At 40.9% G+C, this 18,739-nt stretch overlaps 1 protein-coding gene across 2 annotated transcripts in view; it reads left to right on the top strand.

Annotated features, from left to right (window-relative positions):
* The first annotated feature begins 3,252 nt into the window (after positions 1 to 3,252).
* The window catches only part of KCNIP4 (potassium voltage-gated channel interacting protein 4), a 450,983-nt gene continuing 435,496 nt past the window's right edge, over positions 3,253 to 18,739 (top strand). For both annotated transcript variants that reach the window (XM_054824802.1, XM_054824796.1), the window contains exon 1: positions 3,253 to 3,453. In XM_054824802.1, the coding sequence (XP_054680777.1) occupies positions 3,393 to 3,453 (61 nt within the window). In that variant the 5' untranslated portion in view covers positions 3,253 to 3,392. The remainder of the gene's footprint in view (positions 3,454 to 18,739) is intronic.

Genomic DNA, 18,739 nt, shown 5'->3' with positions numbered 1-18,739 from the left:
ATTATTTTATTTTCTCTTTTGGATGAAAATGCCTCCTTGATCATTAGTCTAGGTTCACAATTTAAAGCTTAATTTTATATATTATATATTTTAAACAGCTGTGGAAATCTGCGCTTTATTTGCACACACTAAATCATAATTATGTTAAACTTTCCAATTAGTTTACATTTGAGGCTAACAGAAATATGCTGATTCAGATTCTAATTGAAGAAACGGCATCAGTTATTTCAAGAAGAAGAAATTAAAATTTCATCACAGGTGACTGGAAGAAATCTTTAGCCATACATGTACCTTCTAAATACATGTTCAAGGTGTTATTAGCATTTAGCTCCAAAATAAATATTTTAAATAAATGAGGAAGAAAGGAAGGAGTTATATATTTCAAAAAGTAGAAACTAGAATGAAACTCTATATTCATAGAAATATAATTATATGTTGAAATGTAATTATATAGAAGGGATGAAATCACAGTTGATGTCAATTTTTACTGAATGTTATATAGAGCAGATACATGGGCTTGACATGCTAATTGGAGGAAACTGAATCAGATTTGGCAAACAATAAAGAATTTGCCCTTTAAAGCAAATTTGGAAAAAACCCACATTCTCATGTTTATTTTGTTTTACATAGAGCATCAAAATTACACAAATTTAATCTTCGTGTTTGTCAATTACTTCCAGTAGTTGTCATGATCTAGAAATAGATAAAATTAAACCAGATGCTCAATGGCTGAAAATCTGCACAGTTCCATTATTGCTATAGTTCTTATGAAGTCAGAAAAATATATACGTCTGTATTAACTGATTTTTTTCCAGTGATTTTTAAATAGGCTTTTATTTTATGTACTGCACCCCTACTGTGTACGTAAATGCTAAATAATATGCTAACATTTAGATCTCACTGGCAGTGGTGGTGAAAAAGGAAAACAGGTATCTACAATGCAAGAGAAAACTAATAGGTCTAAACAGCCAGGAAATGGAAAAGTTCAAAAGGAAGTTTGGGAAAGACTATGGCTTTTTCTAAGACAAGTATTTAAATCCTGAGAGAACAAAAAAGAAAGAGTATGTAGAGGGAATCGATCAAATTATTTCAAGCAAGGCCCATCAAGAAGAACAGAAGACAAAGAGCAGGTGGATGGAAACAAAGAGAGCAAGCAGAAAAATAAAGATGAGCTTGAGAGAAACATGCAGATTTATGGAGACAGTTCAGTTTATTTGGGCCACTTTCTTTTTTCTTTGCCTCAGGCACAATTGATCATAGAGGTGTCACACGCTACCTTATCTGTACAAACTTGGTAGACACTTCTGGAGCTTATGTTCTGCGCTGCGCTGCATACCTGTAATTCTTTCTAAGACACAAGATGAATGTGTAGCTTAACTGGCAACTGCAAAGGTATTTTTGATGTATTACTACCATTCCTGCCTTAGTTTACTCCGTTATGACCAGCTGCTCACAGTGGTTTCATAACTCACGGAGTTCTGATACAACACTGGGGTAGAGCAAAGTGAGCAAAGGGAAGTGGCAGCCATAAATCAGAATTGTCTCCCCCTGAAAACTGTATGTATATGACAACAAGGACTCCTGCAAAATTGTGATAAATTACAGTTATCTGTAAGGTTAGCTTCTTTATAATATGTAAACTCAGATCCTGATAATGAAGCCAAATCCTGATCTCTCTTCTGACTGATATGAATTTCTCTGATGAGGATGAGCCATATCCTGGCTACCTGAGTATTCACCTTATAGAAGGGAAATCTTTTGAAGGCACATAGCAAACACAGTACTCTGAATCCTGTCTCTTCACATTGTTTCCTAAACCTCCAGCAGTGAATTCATTTTTCTCAAAAAAAAATACTTGGCAGCAGCTACTCAACATTGAGTTGTTCTTGGCCAGTGTTATACTATGCTGTAACATCTCTGCCCATTCAAGTCTTAAATCGTTCCATCATTTTGGAGTGAAAACAGACATAAGTTTGTCCCATGAAATAGAAGAGGATAGAAGTCTTTTCCTAAAGCATTTCTTGGCAGTGTGGTGTAGGAATTACTCTTTTATAGTTCAGCTGATAAGAATCTTTACAATACCTGGTTCAAGAAATAATATGAAATTAGACATCAAAAATATTATTTTAGACTTTAGTTAGCTAAGCCTATAACTTTTATGTGCCTTGAAAAAAATTACTATTTTTTGGAATGTACACAAAGAGAAGAATAACTGGGATTTCTGAAACAAGTCGTTGTTCATATAAGAGTAAAAGAAATAGTAAAGACGACTAAAAAGTTATCTGTATAAATTTGAACTGGGAGAACTGCCATAATGGAAGCATTTTCTAATGGTGTGTCACGGTAGGCCTTTATAAATTAGAGGAGTTATGAAATGCCCTTTCCCTTTTTCTTTGAGCACAACGGCCAAATCAGTCCTGATATCACAGGGTAGAACCTCCCTGGTTTCAGTGGAATTATGAGTTTCCTCCAGAGCTGTCCAAAGTGCCTGACTAAATCATTTCTGTCTGGTATTATTTCTGTGCACCATACGTGGCTTCCTAGCATTTCATATCCTATAGTAGAATTTACCGTAATTTGATCGAATGTAGTGTTTTGTAAAAAAAAGGAAAGGGTTTGATACACTGTGGGCTTGTTCTTTCAGATCTGAGCTGATGGCCGTGTTGGTGCTGGTGTTCGTAGTGCTGGCAAGCAATTCCAAAAAGTACCCTCGGGCTTTGGGAGCGGTCCCAGCTCCCCAGCCTGCGCTAACCTGGCAGAGGTGCTCCCGGAGCGCAGCCGAGATGGGAGCTCCCCTGTGCAAGGGCTCGGTGGCGGTCTGCGTCCCGGGCAGCCTGTTGGCTCGGCAGGCAGGGTGCTAACAGGTGATGCGGGAACCACCTGTATGCAGCCGCAGAGCAGAGCGGGGAGTACGGCTCGGCTCGGCCCGGCCCTGCCCTGCCGGGCTCCTGCTCGGGGCTCTCCCCACGGCAGCCCCTGTTCCCAAGTCGGTGCGGGTGTCGGCTCAGCCCCGCGGAGGCAGGCGGGCAGCCCCGGGGGAGCGGCCCGCAGCCCCGGCGCTGCGGCGAGCAGTCCGGCAGGACAGGGAGCCGGAGCTGAGCCCCCACCTCGCCCGGCGGGGAGGGGGTCGAGGTGGCGCCCCTGCCGGCGGGCTCCCCGGAGCCCCGCGCCGCGGCCCGCCCCGCGCCGCCACGGGTGGCGGGGGAGGTGCCGCCGCCGCCGCCGAGGCGGGGCCCCGCTCCGCTTCGCTCCGCCGCGCCGCGCCCGGCCCCGCTCCGCTTCGCTCCGCCGCGGCCCCGCTCCGGCTCCCGCGGCCCCGGCGCGGCGGTGCTGCCGCGCTCCCCCGGCGCGTCCCGCCTCGCCGCGGCTCCGGGCGCCTCCCGCCTCCCAGCATGAATGTGAGGAGGGTGGAGAGCATCTCGGCGCAGCTGGAGGAGGCCAGCTCCACAGGCGGTAGGACGCGAGTGGCGTGGGGGCGCGGGATTTTTCTTCTTAGTGATTTCGGGGTCTCGCCCCTCACCTTTAAGTAGCAAGTCTTGCAACTTGGCGTGGGGCGGGGAGCTGTTTGCTTGCATGGGGTAAACGCATCTGTACTGTCTTGGAAAAATGTGTGTGTGTGTGTATGTCTATGGGGACAGTAAGCAAACGCTTAATGCCTGGGATCTTGGGCTCAGAAACGTTCAAGGCTTGCGAAGCCTGCCGTAAGATGCCTGCTGTGACCTAACTGGTACTTTTGCCTTTGCTGAAATGACCTGGGGCTGGGTATGAACCTCCTGGGCGAACCATGCATATCCTCTCTAGTTACCAACTCCCAGGAGGTAATTTTGATCAGTCCCACCTACATCTCCCTGCTTTGGTGTCCTTTGTACCTTCCTGATGCCCAAGTAACAACTAATTGGTGGAGACCAGCTGCTTCTGGTAAGCCAAAGGCTATCTGGTGCCTTTCTCTTCTCTGTATTGCAAATTGCAGTTGCATATTCACCTCAGAAAGGTTACAAAATAACTTGTATTTTAGGGAGGAGGAAAGCATGCTTTGCTGTCCTCCAGGATGACTGTGACTCCTGGCATGTTAGAGTTTTCTCCCAGCATGGGTAGGAACCAGAGTTATTTAGAAATGAAGCTGCTTGAGTGCAATACGTGTAACATGATGTTGCTGAGGAGGGTGCCCAGTTCAAGGTAGCTGCTTAAGCAGAGGATGGTTGGACAGTTAATGAAAAATAGCCAATCAAAATCAGGGGAAACTTATTTTGTAAGAGAAGATGGAAAACTATTTCATGTTTCCTGCTGTGTTGCTAGATTTCTCACAAACTGCGTGATGCCAGTGTAGAATAGCAGCCTTACCATCAAGTTGCTTGAAAGACACGGTGGAGTCCCACCTTTTGCTTGATTTCTGATGTTTCAGAATAGTCTTTTGCTTGCTAGAAGAGACTCACAGCCACGTGTCCTCTGTTGGATTGTACTTGGTTTTTCTCTTTCCTTAATGTCCCAGCTTTTCTTATGTATTAGGGCTTGTAGCCTTTCAGATAGGACACTAGATCATTTGATTTGGGGATAGGGAACTTCTGTAATTGACTATGAAATTAGTTTTAGGCTATCAGCTCAATTGATTGAAAATCCATCTTTGCATTTCTTTAAAGCTTCAGAAAAAGATGCATACTTAGTCATTATGGGTGTCCAACAAGGGACTCAGCCACTAAAGTGATGTTGTGACACTCCTCATTGCTTTTCAGATCCAACCTCCCCAAGTTATAATTAAGACTTTTCCCTCCACGTGCCACTGTCAGCCTTACAGCTCTAGTCTTAGAGATCTGAAAGTCAGACTGTTTTTCCATAACACATACATCATCAATGACAAACACCAGGCAGGCTCTTAGCTACACCCGTGCAACCACCATGCAGGACTGTTCGGCTAAACAAAACTAAGGTCATGATTTAGACACAGTGGATTTGCACAGCTGCTATTGAGGAATAATATGGTTTATGGATCATTACTATGGGCGTTGAAGCATAAAGAGAGTTTGCAGCTTAATGTTTTATCTTATAGGTATAGTTAGCAGTAACAGGAAAGTGTCCATATGAAAACTGGGGAAATACGCTCTGAAGCCATGTCATACAAATAATTCGAAATATCAAGAGGATATTTTTACAGAAAATGTTTTCAGTTGAACTGTATATTAGATATGTTCTCCACTTTGGTTCTCTCTATAGCATGCCTTGTAACTTTTAGAAATTAATGATGGCTTTCATTCATTTTAAGCTTGTAATGGTGAGAGGTAGTAAGATACAATTTTGCACTGTTTTAAACTAAAAAGCAAAATCTAACTGAAACGTGAGTTACTGTAGGAAAAACATTTCTCAGAAATAAGTTCTTATGTCAGAAACAGAACACAGAAAGATAACAATGACAGAGCTAGAAGAAAAGATCTTTCTTTTGGAGAATGACATAGGTTAGATCACTACTCATTTTGTCACTAGCTTGATGTGATGCAAAGCTAACAAGTGTCTAGCTTCACTGCTCTGGGCTTCCTCCTTATCTGAGAGAGCACATGTATGTTCATCTTCCCAAAATTTTTGCCCTTTTTCATCTAAACTTCCCTTTCCCCCCATCTTTTCTCTAGCTGTCTCCCTCCAGGCTCCTAAAGTTTCAACTCATTTTCAGTGCCATCAGCATTTCTGAATGCACCTGTCTGTTGGTTACTTAATGAGGAAGCATTTGGTGGATTTTTTATTCATTATTTTTCTTCAAATAGAAACAATGCTTAAAATGCTAGTTATTTTTAAATGGTAATGCCTGCAGTAGAGTTGTTACAGGGATTTGATGGTCGTGCACGAGAGTCAGAAAATTAAACCAATAGAAGCGCAACTGCTCCTCCATTTCATTTTTCCAAGTGAAATAAATCCCAAGTAACACACAAGCAGCTTAAATTATGGAAATCATTAATGACAAATGAAAGTTTTTAATAAGTAACAACTCCCTTCAACTGCTCTTCCCCTTACATTTACTCTATTGCAACTTGCAGGGCATCTTTTACATTCAAGTTAATGTCAGTTGGAGCACCACTGAGACTTGCTGAAGTAACAGAATGCTTCCTCTCTTAAATGTTGTAAGCCATTGTAAGGATGAACTGTTTCATCCTCATGCCCCATGAAACAATCTTTATCAATGTCTTATCTATGAGGAAGTTGTATTTGTGCTAGTGATAGCCAAAACTCATCTGCTCCTGGGTAAAGGCATGAAGGGTCTTGGCAAAGTGAGAACAGAGGGAGTTTATCAGAAAAAAGTTTGTGTGGATAAGAATAAGTTTAACCACAAGGTGTCCTGTGGGTTCAATATCTAGGACAAACCTAAGCTGTTGGGAATACTAATATGAATAAGATGCTATCACAGCAACTGGTTGCTTTGCTTTAGGGTGTCATGAATTCAGGATGGTGACCAGTATACCCTTCCTTATTCAAACAATAGTAATATTTACGAAAGCCATGGAGTCATTTATGACAAGTTTTGAAGATTTTGTCTGAGTAGACAGGGCAATTGCAAATTTTGCATGTCAGGAAAGAAGCTGTCATTTCTACATCGTGTGCAGAAGATGGACCAAATAGTGCTATTAAGAAGTGTTTCTCCAACTTTACCTAGAGTTTGGTATTCTCTGCCATACCTCTGAGACATCCTTGTGCAATAATGTTCACTTTTGCTTTTAATGAATGGCTTACTCTTGTTGCTTGAGGCATTCTTAGAAGACAAAGGAAGCAGTGCTAGAAGGACAAGAAACTACGTATGGGAAAAGCTGAAAATAGGAATTTAGGAAAAGGGATGCTAAGAAAAATGATAAAAGTGAGAAAAAAATGCACTGGAAAACAGTTTCAGGAAAAAAGAAGAGGTGGGAGGAGGGAAATGAGGAAGCAGCTTCTTACACAGCTTGAGATACAACTGATATTAATCAAAAGGCTGTCCTATTGAGGGATACTGGAATCCTGTTATGTAGCGGTGGTATGTATTGGACCAATTCCTTTCTGTCCCAGTTGGGATTCATCTGACATGATGAAAAGCAGGCAGTGACTTTCCAAGTGATTTCCACCAATATTCGTATCAGCATGAAAGCTTTGGTTTGTCTAGGAGCTCCATCCATAGGACATGCTGTCAGTCAAGAGCCAGTGTCACTTTTTCTACTAATAATCTGTTGTCCCTAAACTCTCTTCATGTCATCTTAGATATGAGAGGCCTTCTGGCCATTTTGTCTTGCGCGCCTGTATCCCAGTGGATCCTCGGTATCTGCCGTGAGCCTTATGTAACAGATATGTTCTCGTTGAGGAGCCACAGTCAGCTAGAAATGCTGCTTCCAAATGCCATGTTTCTGTGAAAGTTGCAAATACACAAGGGAAGGAATAAATTAAATGGACTCATGATCTAATAAAGGCAGTATCTTTACAATGCACATGCAAATAGATGCAAATATTGTAAGTGTAAAATATACATCCTGCTCCTGCAGGAGGGAGTAAATAACTGATGTTTTGAGAGAACTTTCTGTGGCATAAACCTCTGTGTGAAATTTGGTCTCTGGCTCCATCTCCAATTCCTGTATTCAGCGAGTGTGGGAAGCAGTAATTACATGCAAAATTCTAGTATAGAGAGTCATATTTGGTATGAATGCTGAAAATATCTTTGCTTTCCATCAATATCAATTTTATATCAATATAACTATCAATTTGCACAAAAACCAGCTTGCTTTTTCATTATTCTGTGTTTCAAGGTTACTACACATGCTGAGAGAGTTAATACATAAATAACGGAACATCTGGACAAGTTTCAGGTGTATTAGGCTTAGAGAGCTGACTCTTTCCAGATGTTTTTAAATGTTATGAAGCATATAGAGGCGGATAGGGTATCTAGCAGTTAGTTTAGCCATAACAGAAGTAGCTAGCGTGTGTCACGGAAAGCTTTTACAGTGTATCAGATAAGCAGTTAGGACTCATGCTTTGGGTTGGAGCTGAATATTTGATCCATGCAGCATTCAGCTGTAATCTATCCCATCTCAGCCACTCAGTTTGCCATTGTGATTTATGCAGAATCTTTGGCACTTGAAAAAGAAAGTATCTAAAAATACAACAACGCCTGATTGCTTCACTATTTCATAGATATGCACATTCTTGCCAGGCTGTCCTACTATCCTTCTCTGCACAATTCTGCTTCTCTTCTCTTTCTTTAAAGTACTGAAATAGACTGTATTCGTAATCTTGTTTGCCAAACGAACGCTGGGCATTTATTGTCTCCTATTAGCAGAGGCCATTACTCCTATTTGAAATGAGAGAGAGAGAACATCAGCACAAGGTTGTCGACTGGGCCAGGAGCCAAATTGTTTTTTCAGTAGTCGTAGTCAATACAATCCGAACCAAGTAGGATTCTCTTATTTATTAGCACACACTTTAATTAATAGGCTTGGGCCTATTCTGGGGTGTAAGGAGTGCAGATATAAAACCCTTCTTTCTTTGGAGCACAGTGTGGCAGCACAGCTGGAGATAATTAATAATGAGGTTAATGGGCTAGTTTGGCCATTATGTCTCCATAATGTTTTGCCTGAACTATAACGCGTGGTTCTGTCAAAAATAAATGGACAAAAGGTTTACATAGGTGTTAGTTTTTTGGTAGCAGTTGTCCCTTCAGAATCCTGTTTTCTCTGGCAAGGTCTTTGCTTGCTATTGCTTTGGTGGCTGGGTAGTATTTGGTCCAGATTTCCCACTGAGTACACCAGGTGGCATGTGGAAGAGAAATGAAAATGTATGAAATGTGTATTTTTTTTTTGAGTCTGTGGAACTCTGGAAAGCATGGAATCCAATTATTTTGTGATGTTCTTTATTATTATTTTGTAATTGTATTACAGGAGTCTTGGGATCCTATAGATCATATAGATTGTGGTTTGTTTTTTTCTCTTCATTTTCCATTCTCACACCCTACAGGAGAGATCATTTCTGTATTATCGCCTTCATGCATGCAGGAGCAGTGGAGGTTGGGCTCTAGACTTGCTGCTATGAATTTGGGAGGTCTGTAGACAACTATAAACTGGCAGCAGTTTAAAATATGTGGTTGGGTTGAAAGTATATTGAATCCATTCACCTCTAAGAATAAACCGAAACACAGAATAAAAGCTGTAGATCTGAACACATACTGTGTTTTATTTCTAGCAGCCTAGGAGAGACTTAATGTGGTATTAAAAGGAGCTTTCTGTCAGAGGTCTGAAAATAAATATAGTGTTGCTCTTTTATATTCTTTTTCACCTATAAAATAAATCTCTGGAGGTACAGTTTCTAGTTGTCATACCCTGTTGTATGTTTGTAATTTATGCCATGGCGACACAAACAATGGTATGAAAGACATAGATGTTTATGTGTCCACTGGAGAAACAAACTACAGGTGGAAGCCATGATAATAGGAAATTTTTAACTATAAATATTTGCCTTGTTAAGAACAACAATTCACATTTAAATGTTTGGATTTTATTTTAGGAGAAAATATCTTTATTTGTAGGCCAGGTATTTTCACCAAATAAAGAGTAAACCCAGAAGCTTCCCTGAGCAGAGTGAAATGTCTAGCACTATACAGCACATTATACCGGTATGCCACAAAATGACTACATGGTGAGAGCGTAGACGTGGATATACAAAATTAAAGGCATTGAATGTCCTAAGATATAGACTGCAAGGTGATTGTGCTATTTCATGCAGTCAGTAAGAAAGGATTTGCTAATTTAATGATAGGAAAAAAGACCAATTTTACTGATACATTGTGTTCTTGTCAAAATTTTCAGTTACCTTTCCAGCAGAGAGAATTTTTATGAATATCACTACAGTCATTAGGCTTTAGTATAACAAATCTTTTTCTTATTTCTGAATAAAAGTTTACTTTTCTTAATGATCCAGAAGAAACATTTAGGATTTATTAGAAAGGTAAGCAGTAGCCATAAAACGTGGTGATGGGTCTGATTCTTCATAGTGCAGGTTTCTTTGAATCCTTGCCCAAAGTGGGAACAACCAGAACAGCACTTCATCACAGTAACTCATTTGACAATTGTCACTATTCCTATAAACCCTTTGATACCTATGGGAATAATTGCAATGTATAAATGTGTGAAAATCATGAAAATGCTAAACCTGGAACTGAAACACAGATCAAGTTTACTTGATTCCATGTAAAGGAAGGAAACTGCTGTGCTGGAAATACTTGACAGTAATTATAAGTTTTATAGCTCTGGTATATCTTGAAATAAAGTCAAATGACCAAAACCTTTTATTGAATCACTCATCTACATGCTTTACACTAGAGTGAACACCTTTTACCTACAGTAAAGTGATCCAGGCACCCCTTCTCCATTCTCTCAATGGGTGAGATGAGATGATTGCATGATGCAATAACTGGGAGGCTTCCCAAATCTGTGCCACCTGACTAGTGCTGCAAAAGGTGCACTTGCTGTCCGGGCGTTGCAGTAACGTACTGTCTTCTGGCTATTTTTCCCTGCCGTGTAAGGACTGCAGTGGGAAATGCTGAAGCCAGTCATGCTGGTACTTTGCTAGTTGACACCTTCTTGGGTCAAATCCCTGACATGTTTTTTTCCTAAGAAATTCTGCTTTCTGTACACTCTCACAGAAATGTTTCTGGTGATCTGTACCAACTGATTTCCAAATCCTTGAACAGTTTTATTAAGTAGAGGAGAAACAACATGATTCAGATGAAATCATTGAGTCACTGCAGACACGGAGTCTGCAATATTGACAAATATCCCTGTTTGTGTAAAGAAAGCAATAATATTTATTTATTTATTTTGTTGGTTGTGCTCCAAAACAGTCTCTAATTACTGAAGAGTTACTGTATATGGTCTGTTCTTTGCTTGTATTACCAGTATAGTTTTTTTGCTTTGTGTTTTAATTTAAGCTAACACTTTCTAAATAAATAAATTACATTGTATTCTACATCACAAGCATTTATCAATAGATATCAGTAGAGTGTGGTTTAGTGAGTGTTGAAGAGTCTGTGGAAAAATTTACAAAATGTACATAATTCTCACTTTTAAAATTAAAAATCCTAAGTCAAATAACTATGTTTAATGATATTACAGAGTATGTTATAATAAAAAAAAATAATTGAAAGACAACATTGTGCCAAACAAAAGGTAAACATAATATGATGAAAAGAACTATCCTAAATGGAGAATGTCCTAAATGCCTGTAGTAAGTTGGAATGGAGGAAAAATACAGTGGGTTTTGTTGGATTTTTTTAATTTTTATTTTTAACATACTTACCTGATGCCATTTGAAATGATGATCTTCTGCAAGTCACTCTCTATATAACTTCTGTCAGATACACGCATTATTGCAACTGAACAGGGAGATTTGGAATTTAATAGTATGTAGAGGTATCTGCGTACATGCTAAGTGCCGTAAATTAACAATCTATGATCACATTTTCAAAATAACAGAACCAGTACTAGTATAATGCTTTTTTGCATGAATGTTACTGCTCATAGTTTCAAAGAACACCCTAGAAAGGATTGACCTTTTTTTGAGACAGTTTGTTTTAGAGTGTGCCAAAGCCTGGGTAGAGTGAAGCAGGAGAAAAATCCTTAAAGAGTATTCTTTTGAAGCAATATAAAAGATGTATATCAAGCAGATCCAGCCATAGAATCATGTTTTGCTTCATTGCGTGCTGGTAACAATGTAACAGGTGTTTCCTCCGATCATCATAGGTCTTGAGTTTTGACAGTGTAGCTGGTTTTAACGAGGTGATACCCAGATGTCCTTAATCATTCTGACTATCAACGTATTCCACTGCTAAGTGAATAGTACCCTACCTGTCTAATGATTCTCTCTTTCTATTCTATGTATCCTTTTCCAGGTTGATTTATGGGCATCTGAGGTTATTTTGTTGTGTTCTGAGATGCAACATTATAAAAAGTATCACATGTTGTAATGCTGTCTGTAGAGAAAGATAAATCTAGACTGTTTCTCTAGAGTATTGTGTGCTGGCAGCATCCACCTGCTGGTAACTGAAACAAATACACAATAAAGTTCATTGTTATTTTTAAGAAGATGCTGTAATTGAGTACATACACACACTGACTTTTAGGTGCTGCCCTGATTTCTGCACAGCCAGGGTCTGCAGTCTACCAAATCTAAGATGTCTAAGAAAAAAAATATAATAAAACAAAGTAGATATACCTGCAAGTTATGAGAGTGTGCAGTATGATTAAGATACAGAGAATTTCATGCTACTGTGTCAGTAACTAGCTCTACTTTAAATACTCTGTCATTCTTCAATCTTTGTGTTGGTGATGAGGTGGGGTTTTCCTATTTTGCTTTTTGGAATATGCCATATTGTGCAATCATCTTCCCAGCTTACTGTCTAGAATTAGGAACATGAAAGGACTACCTCTGTTGCTAGAACCTATGAACCCACTTCCTTCTTTGCTTCAAAGCCATTGCTTTCAGTCCGTCTCTGTAGGACTACGTATTTATTTCCATACCTGGGAAACAGGGGAAAGAGGAGGTCAAATAGCAGGATGGGTTTGGTAAATAGGTGATAGGTTTTGCCCTTTCTGCTTTTTGTTACATGGTGATAAAGATCCTCTTTTCAGGAGGAGATTGAAACCTCCAACTCTTTCAAGCAATGTCTCCACACTTCTGCCTCTACTTGCCGCTTAGAAGGCACGGGTGAACCCCTCAGCTAAACAAGCACTTTCTTACCTTCTTGCATAATCTTTTACCTCAGAGCGATGATGTTTTGTGGTTATGTGCTTCTTTCTAGGTTGGCTGGTTGTCAATCAAAGGAAAGGAGAGTATGTGATGCCTCCAGTGGATACTGGTGGGTCCCTAATGCATGTTTTATAAAACTGAATTCCAACAGCCTGGAGGAAAAATAGTATGTTGGGGTTAAGGTGAGGAGGGAACAGACGTGACTGAGGGTATACAGTGACATAGCTCTTTACATGGCACACCTGCTGTTGTGTTTCCCCCTAGTACTTTGAATCTTTATTAAACATATGAGCTATCAGGACTTAAAATTATACAGATGCATACTTGAATAGCTTAATTACTTAGCTTGCAGGGTTGTGAAGCATTTAGACATTATTTAGACTCGTAAAAATCTTTGCTTCAGTTGTACCTTTTGTTTGCATTCAGCTAATGTTCTGATACTAAAATAGAATAAAACAATTCTGTATTTCAATATAGAGCTCTTCTTACTTCTGAAGTCTTTGAGTCATCCCAGACTCCTTGAGAATCAGTAACTTTTTTCCTTCCTGAAGATATGGGTGTTATTCAGCTAAACCCCCATGTCGTATTAAAAAACCCAAAACAAACCAACTCTATTCATAATGTTTTACTTTACCAGGGTTCAAGAATGACTGCCTATACTTAGAAATGCTAAAGCAAGAACATTTTGACCTGTTCAGAATGGAATGTAAAGCTATCTGAAAGGTGTCAGTAAATTTCTAACATCTTATTAAGAAGTGTTTTATCAACAGTCACTTTAATCAACAGCACTTTAAATTACTACTAGATTGACAATCTGTTAGGATATTTTCAATTAAAGAATTCAGAAAGAAATAGGCTTTTTTTGTGTGTGTTTTTCCTTTCAAGAACCCAAAACATTAATGATGTGTTTTCACGTATGCTGCATCACCAAGAGTACATACAGAAATGCTGTCAGTTAAGAGATTAATTCCTCACTGAAAACAAACAAGAAAAAGTTGATGGGATTATCAAACCACTGTTTGGTAAGTGGCAACTTAGAGTACTGATTGTGTAGATGGTGTATTGTCCATTTTGCAGGTGTAGTGTTAGAAGAAATGTGTATTCAATAGTAACCATACAGTTAATTAGGTAAACTGGTACCAGTTTCTTGTTGCAGTTACACTAAAGTGATGGTTTGTGTTCCAAGAAGAGTGCGCATTGATTAAATGCAACTTGCACTGAAGCAATTAATATAGATCATCTTGATCCATCAGTGCCTGTTTCATTATGATTAGAAGGCCTGATCTTACAGCAGTTGCCATACAGTGTAGTGTTTACAACTGAGAATTCATCCTGTTAAACATAAGAAATATAGTTGGTTGTAAGCGTTTGAACAGTTGACTTTAGTCCTTGAGATTCTGAAACCTCTTACAGAGAAGGGAAGAAATAAAGCTTTTCTCTCTTCCTGCATAGTCCATAATTTCATAAATCAAAAATATAGGCTTGTGGCTTTAAAGGATACCCAGCTACATTGAGAATATACCTTGTAATGCTAATCTAATCTTGTAATGCTAATATAGAATCATAGAATCATAGAATGGTTAGGGTTGGAAGGGACCTCAAAGATCATCTAGTTCCAACCCCCCTGCCATGGGCAGGGACACCCTCCTCTAGACCACGTTGCCCAAAGCCCCATCCAACCTGGTCTTAAACACTTCCAGGAAGGGGGCATCCACAACCTCTCTGGGCAACCTCTTCCAGTGCCTCACCACCCTCACAGTAAAGAATTTCTTTCTAACATCTCATCTAAATCGACCCTCCTTCAGCTTGAACCCATTACCCCTTGTCCTGTCACTACACTCCCTCATAAACAGTCTCTCACCATCTTTCCTGTAGGCCCCTTCAGGTACTGGTAAGCCGCAATTAGATCTCCCTGGAGCCGCCTTTTCTCCAGGCTGAACAATCCCAACTCCCTCAGCCCATCCTCATAGGAGAGGTGCTCCAGCCTTCTGATCAGCTTTGTGGCCCTCCTCTGGACTCCCTCCAACAGCTCCATGTCTCTCCTGTACTGGGGCCCCCAGAGCTGGACGCAGTACTCCAGGTGGGGTCTCACAAGAGCGGAGTAGAGGGGCAGGATCACCTCCCTCGACCTGCTGGTCACGCCTCTTTTGATGCAGCCCAGGACACAGTTGGCTTTCTGGGCTGCAAGCGCACACTGCCGGCTCATGTTGAGCTTCTCATCAATCAATACCCCCAAGTCCTTCTCCTCGGGGCTGCTTTCAATCCATTCCTCGCCCAGCCTATAGTTGTGCTTGGGATTGTGCTGACCCACGTGCAGGACCTTGCACTTGGCCGTGTTGAACTTCATGCGGTTCGCATGGGCCCACCTCTCCAGCCTGTGAAGGTCCCTCTGGATGGCTTCCCTTCCCTCCAGCATGTCGACCCCACCACACAGCTTGGTGTCGTTGGCAAACTTGCTGAGGGTGCACTCGATCCCACTGTCCATGTCGCCGACAAAGATGTTGAACAGTGCCGGTCCCAGTACCGACCCCTGAGGGACGCCACTCGTCACTGTTCTCCACTTGGACATTGAGCCGTTGACCACAACTCTTTGAGTGCGACCACCCAGCCAATTCCTTATCCACCGCGTGGTCCATCCATTGAACCCATGTCTCTCCAATTTAGAGACAAGGATGTCGTGCAGGACAGTGTCAAATGCCTTGCGCAAGTCCAGGTAGATGACGTCAGTTGCCCTTCCCTTATCCACGGACGCTGTAACCCCATCATAGAAGGTCACCGAGTTTGTCAGGTACGATTTTCCCCTAGTAAAGCCGTGTTGGCTGTCACCAATCAATCACCTCCTTATCTTCCATGTGCCTGAGCATAGTCTCCAGGAGGGTCTGCTCCATAATCTTGCCAGGCACGGAGGTGAGACTGACCGGCCTGTAGTTCCCTGGGTCTTCCTTTTTACCCTTCTTAAAAAAATGGGGGTTATGTTCCCCCTCTTCCAGTCAGCGGGAACTTCGCCAGACTGCCAGGACTTCTCAAATATGATGGCGAATGGCCTGGCCACTTCATCCAGCAGTTCCCTCAAGACCTGCAGATGCAACTCATCAGGTCCCATGGACTTGTGCACCTTCAGGTTCCTTAGATATTCTCGAACCTGATCTTCTCCTACAGTGGGCGGTTCTGCATTCTCCCAGTCCCTGCCTTCTGCAACCTGGGCAGTGTGGCTCAAGGATTTGCCAGTGAAGACTGAGGCAAAGAAGTCGTTGAGTACCTCAGCCTTCTCCATATCCTGGGTAACCAGTTCACCTGTTTCATTCCGGAGGGGACCCACATTTTCCCTCGTCCTCCTCTTATCACTGACATACCTATAGAAGCTTTTCTTCTTGTCCTTGACATCCCTGGCCAGACTAATTTCTATCAGGGCTTTGGCTTTCCTAACCTGCTCCATGCCTGCTCGGACAGGTTCTCTGTATTCTTCCCAGGCTACCTGTCCTTGCTTCCACCCTCTGTAGGCTTCCTTTTTTTGTTTGACTTTGCCCAGGAGCTCCTTGTTCATCCACGGGGGCCTCTTGGTGGATTTGCCTGACTTCCTTTTTGTTGGGATGCATCGCTCCTGAGCTTGGAGGAGGTGACCCTTGAATATTAGCCAGCTGTCTTGGGCCCCTCTTCCTTCCAGGGCTTTGTCCCATGGTATTCTACCAAGCAGATCCCTAAAGAGGCCAAAGTCTGCTCTGCTGAAGTCCAGGGTAGTGAGCTTGCTGAGTGCCCTCCTCGCTGCCCTGAGGATCCTGAATTCCACCATTTCATGGTCACTGCAGCCAAGGCTGCCCTTGAGCTTGACGTCTCCTACCAGGCCCTCCTTATTGGTAAGAATAAGGTCCAGCATGGCACCTCTCCTCGTGGGCTCCTCTATCACTTGGAGGAGAAAGTTATCATCGACCCATTACAGGAACTTCCTGGATTGCTTTTGCTCAGCTGCGTTATCCCTCCAGGAGACGGTAAGAAAGAATATGAGAAACAAAAAAGAGATATCAAAAGATTCCCTGCTTAGAATACTGGAACTCTTAAAGAGCCAGTTAATTATTTGCTTTCAGGGAAACAAAACTTCTTCAAGGAATGATGATATTTTTGTGCAATATCATGATTTGAGAAACTTGTATTTTAAGAAAAAAACCCAACACCACCAACAAAGTTGTGGCTTTTCTGATTGACGATAAAAGAAATAGACATATACGTAGTCAAGTTTCTAGGTTTATATTTGTCTCTGAATGCTAGGCAGACAGTGACTAACCAGGCTGATTACATACAGCTGTATGTAATGCATAGAGCCTACTCAGGGCAGAAGGCTGATGCAAAATCCAGCTCAAAATTTCTATTACATTGGATTTCATTTGTACTTTTTCAGATAAAAGCAATAAAAAACATGGAATCACAGAGAAATACTTTGGAAGAGAATTTCAGAAGTCTTATTATTTATCCTGATGGCCCAAGGCAGGATCAAATATTTATATGGTAGTTCAGACAGCTTTTTGTCTAATGTACTTAAAATCCACCAGTACTGGGTGCTTCATAACTTCACTAGGTAATCTACCCCAAAATGTATCTTTCCTGGCACAAACTTTTTTGTAGTTCTAAAGTAAATCTTCTTACATTTAAAGCCTGGTACACAAAATGGATGAAATACATAGCCAAGATTTTACAGTACTGAATAGGACAAAAACATTATTTGGTATATCTTACAGACTTTTGTTTATACTTTCAGGTATGAACTGCTGCCCCTTTTGCAGCAGCCTTCCACCTTTCTTCAGCCTGTGATTTCACATGTTCACAGTGTCAGATTTCCCAGATACACAGGTGTTACCTAAATAGTTTTTCTCTAAGCTGTTTCTAAAAGATAGATTATTTCTCTGGAACTCTGCTTGATGCCTTCTACTTTATAAATGATTACTAGTCTTTGAGTGTTGGTTTGTCTAACCTCCAAACCTGTTGGAAGCTTACTGACTACAGTGCTTGAAATTGGAAAAATAGAAGTAGGGTACAGATTTCAACCTAGCTCCAGGAGTTTCTGCCTTGCACAAAAGAGAGATTCCAGCTTGCCCCTGTTGATGGTGATTCTTCCCATCCTGTAAGAGCTCTGTAGGAGTTGTTGCTTCCATGGAGGTGAGATCAGCAGCTCCCCGTTCCTGTTGGGTTGAGGAGCAATCACTGTAGAGTAGGTTACATCCTTGCAGTGCAGCAAATCTTTTACCTTTGTATGAAGCAGCTGTCAAGAATTTGGGGTGGGGTGGGAGTCATTGTCTTACAAGAAATAGTAACCATTAACTTTACCTCATTTCTATGGGAAGTTCAATGAAAGCCTGCAGGGATCCTCAAGGGCCTCCAGAACTCGTCTATTTTATGGTATGAAGAGATATTCCAAATAAATAAAATAGATAAGTACACCTTCAACTCGCCCAGCTTTCCAGCTATTTGATTTGGATCTTCAGAAAGGAATTACAGAAATAAGGAGAAAACTTTGTCAGTGACCTTTTTATGAACTGTATCTTTTCTAAAGATATTTTGATTCTTGAACATTTGATATGTAGCATGAACATCTTAGTTCTCTCTTCCATAAATAAAAACTGGAGACAGTTACTTTAAACAATTTTTTAACATGAGAAGTCAGTGTCACAGGCAATAGCAAGGCTTTTGAAGTTTCAGACACTCCTTATTCAGATTATTTTTATCAGTGCTGTACCATCTCACACTTGAAAAGATGTGCCTCCGCTTTATATGAGTGTCTTTACCAAATGTTATTATAATGATAAAATAGGGTGTGCTGATTCCTCTCTCATTTTTCAAGGCTGATGTATCTAGGAGGCTTTAATCAAGAAATATGTCATATATTTTAACTTATGTACCAGCTTAAGCCTTTCTAGTTGTAATTTTTGGTGTACATACTCCAAAAGTATTTAACTTAGGTCCAGTGCTTGATTAAAAACACCATTAGAATGGCACTTGCATACAAATTACC

This window comes from Grus americana, chromosome 4 (genome assembly GCF_028858705.1).
Source record: "Grus americana isolate bGruAme1 chromosome 4, bGruAme1.mat, whole genome shotgun sequence".
In the NCBI taxonomy this organism is placed as follows: Eukaryota; Metazoa; Chordata; class Aves; order Gruiformes; family Gruidae; genus Grus; species Grus americana.
This window is presented reverse-complemented; position numbering and strand designations above follow the sequence as displayed.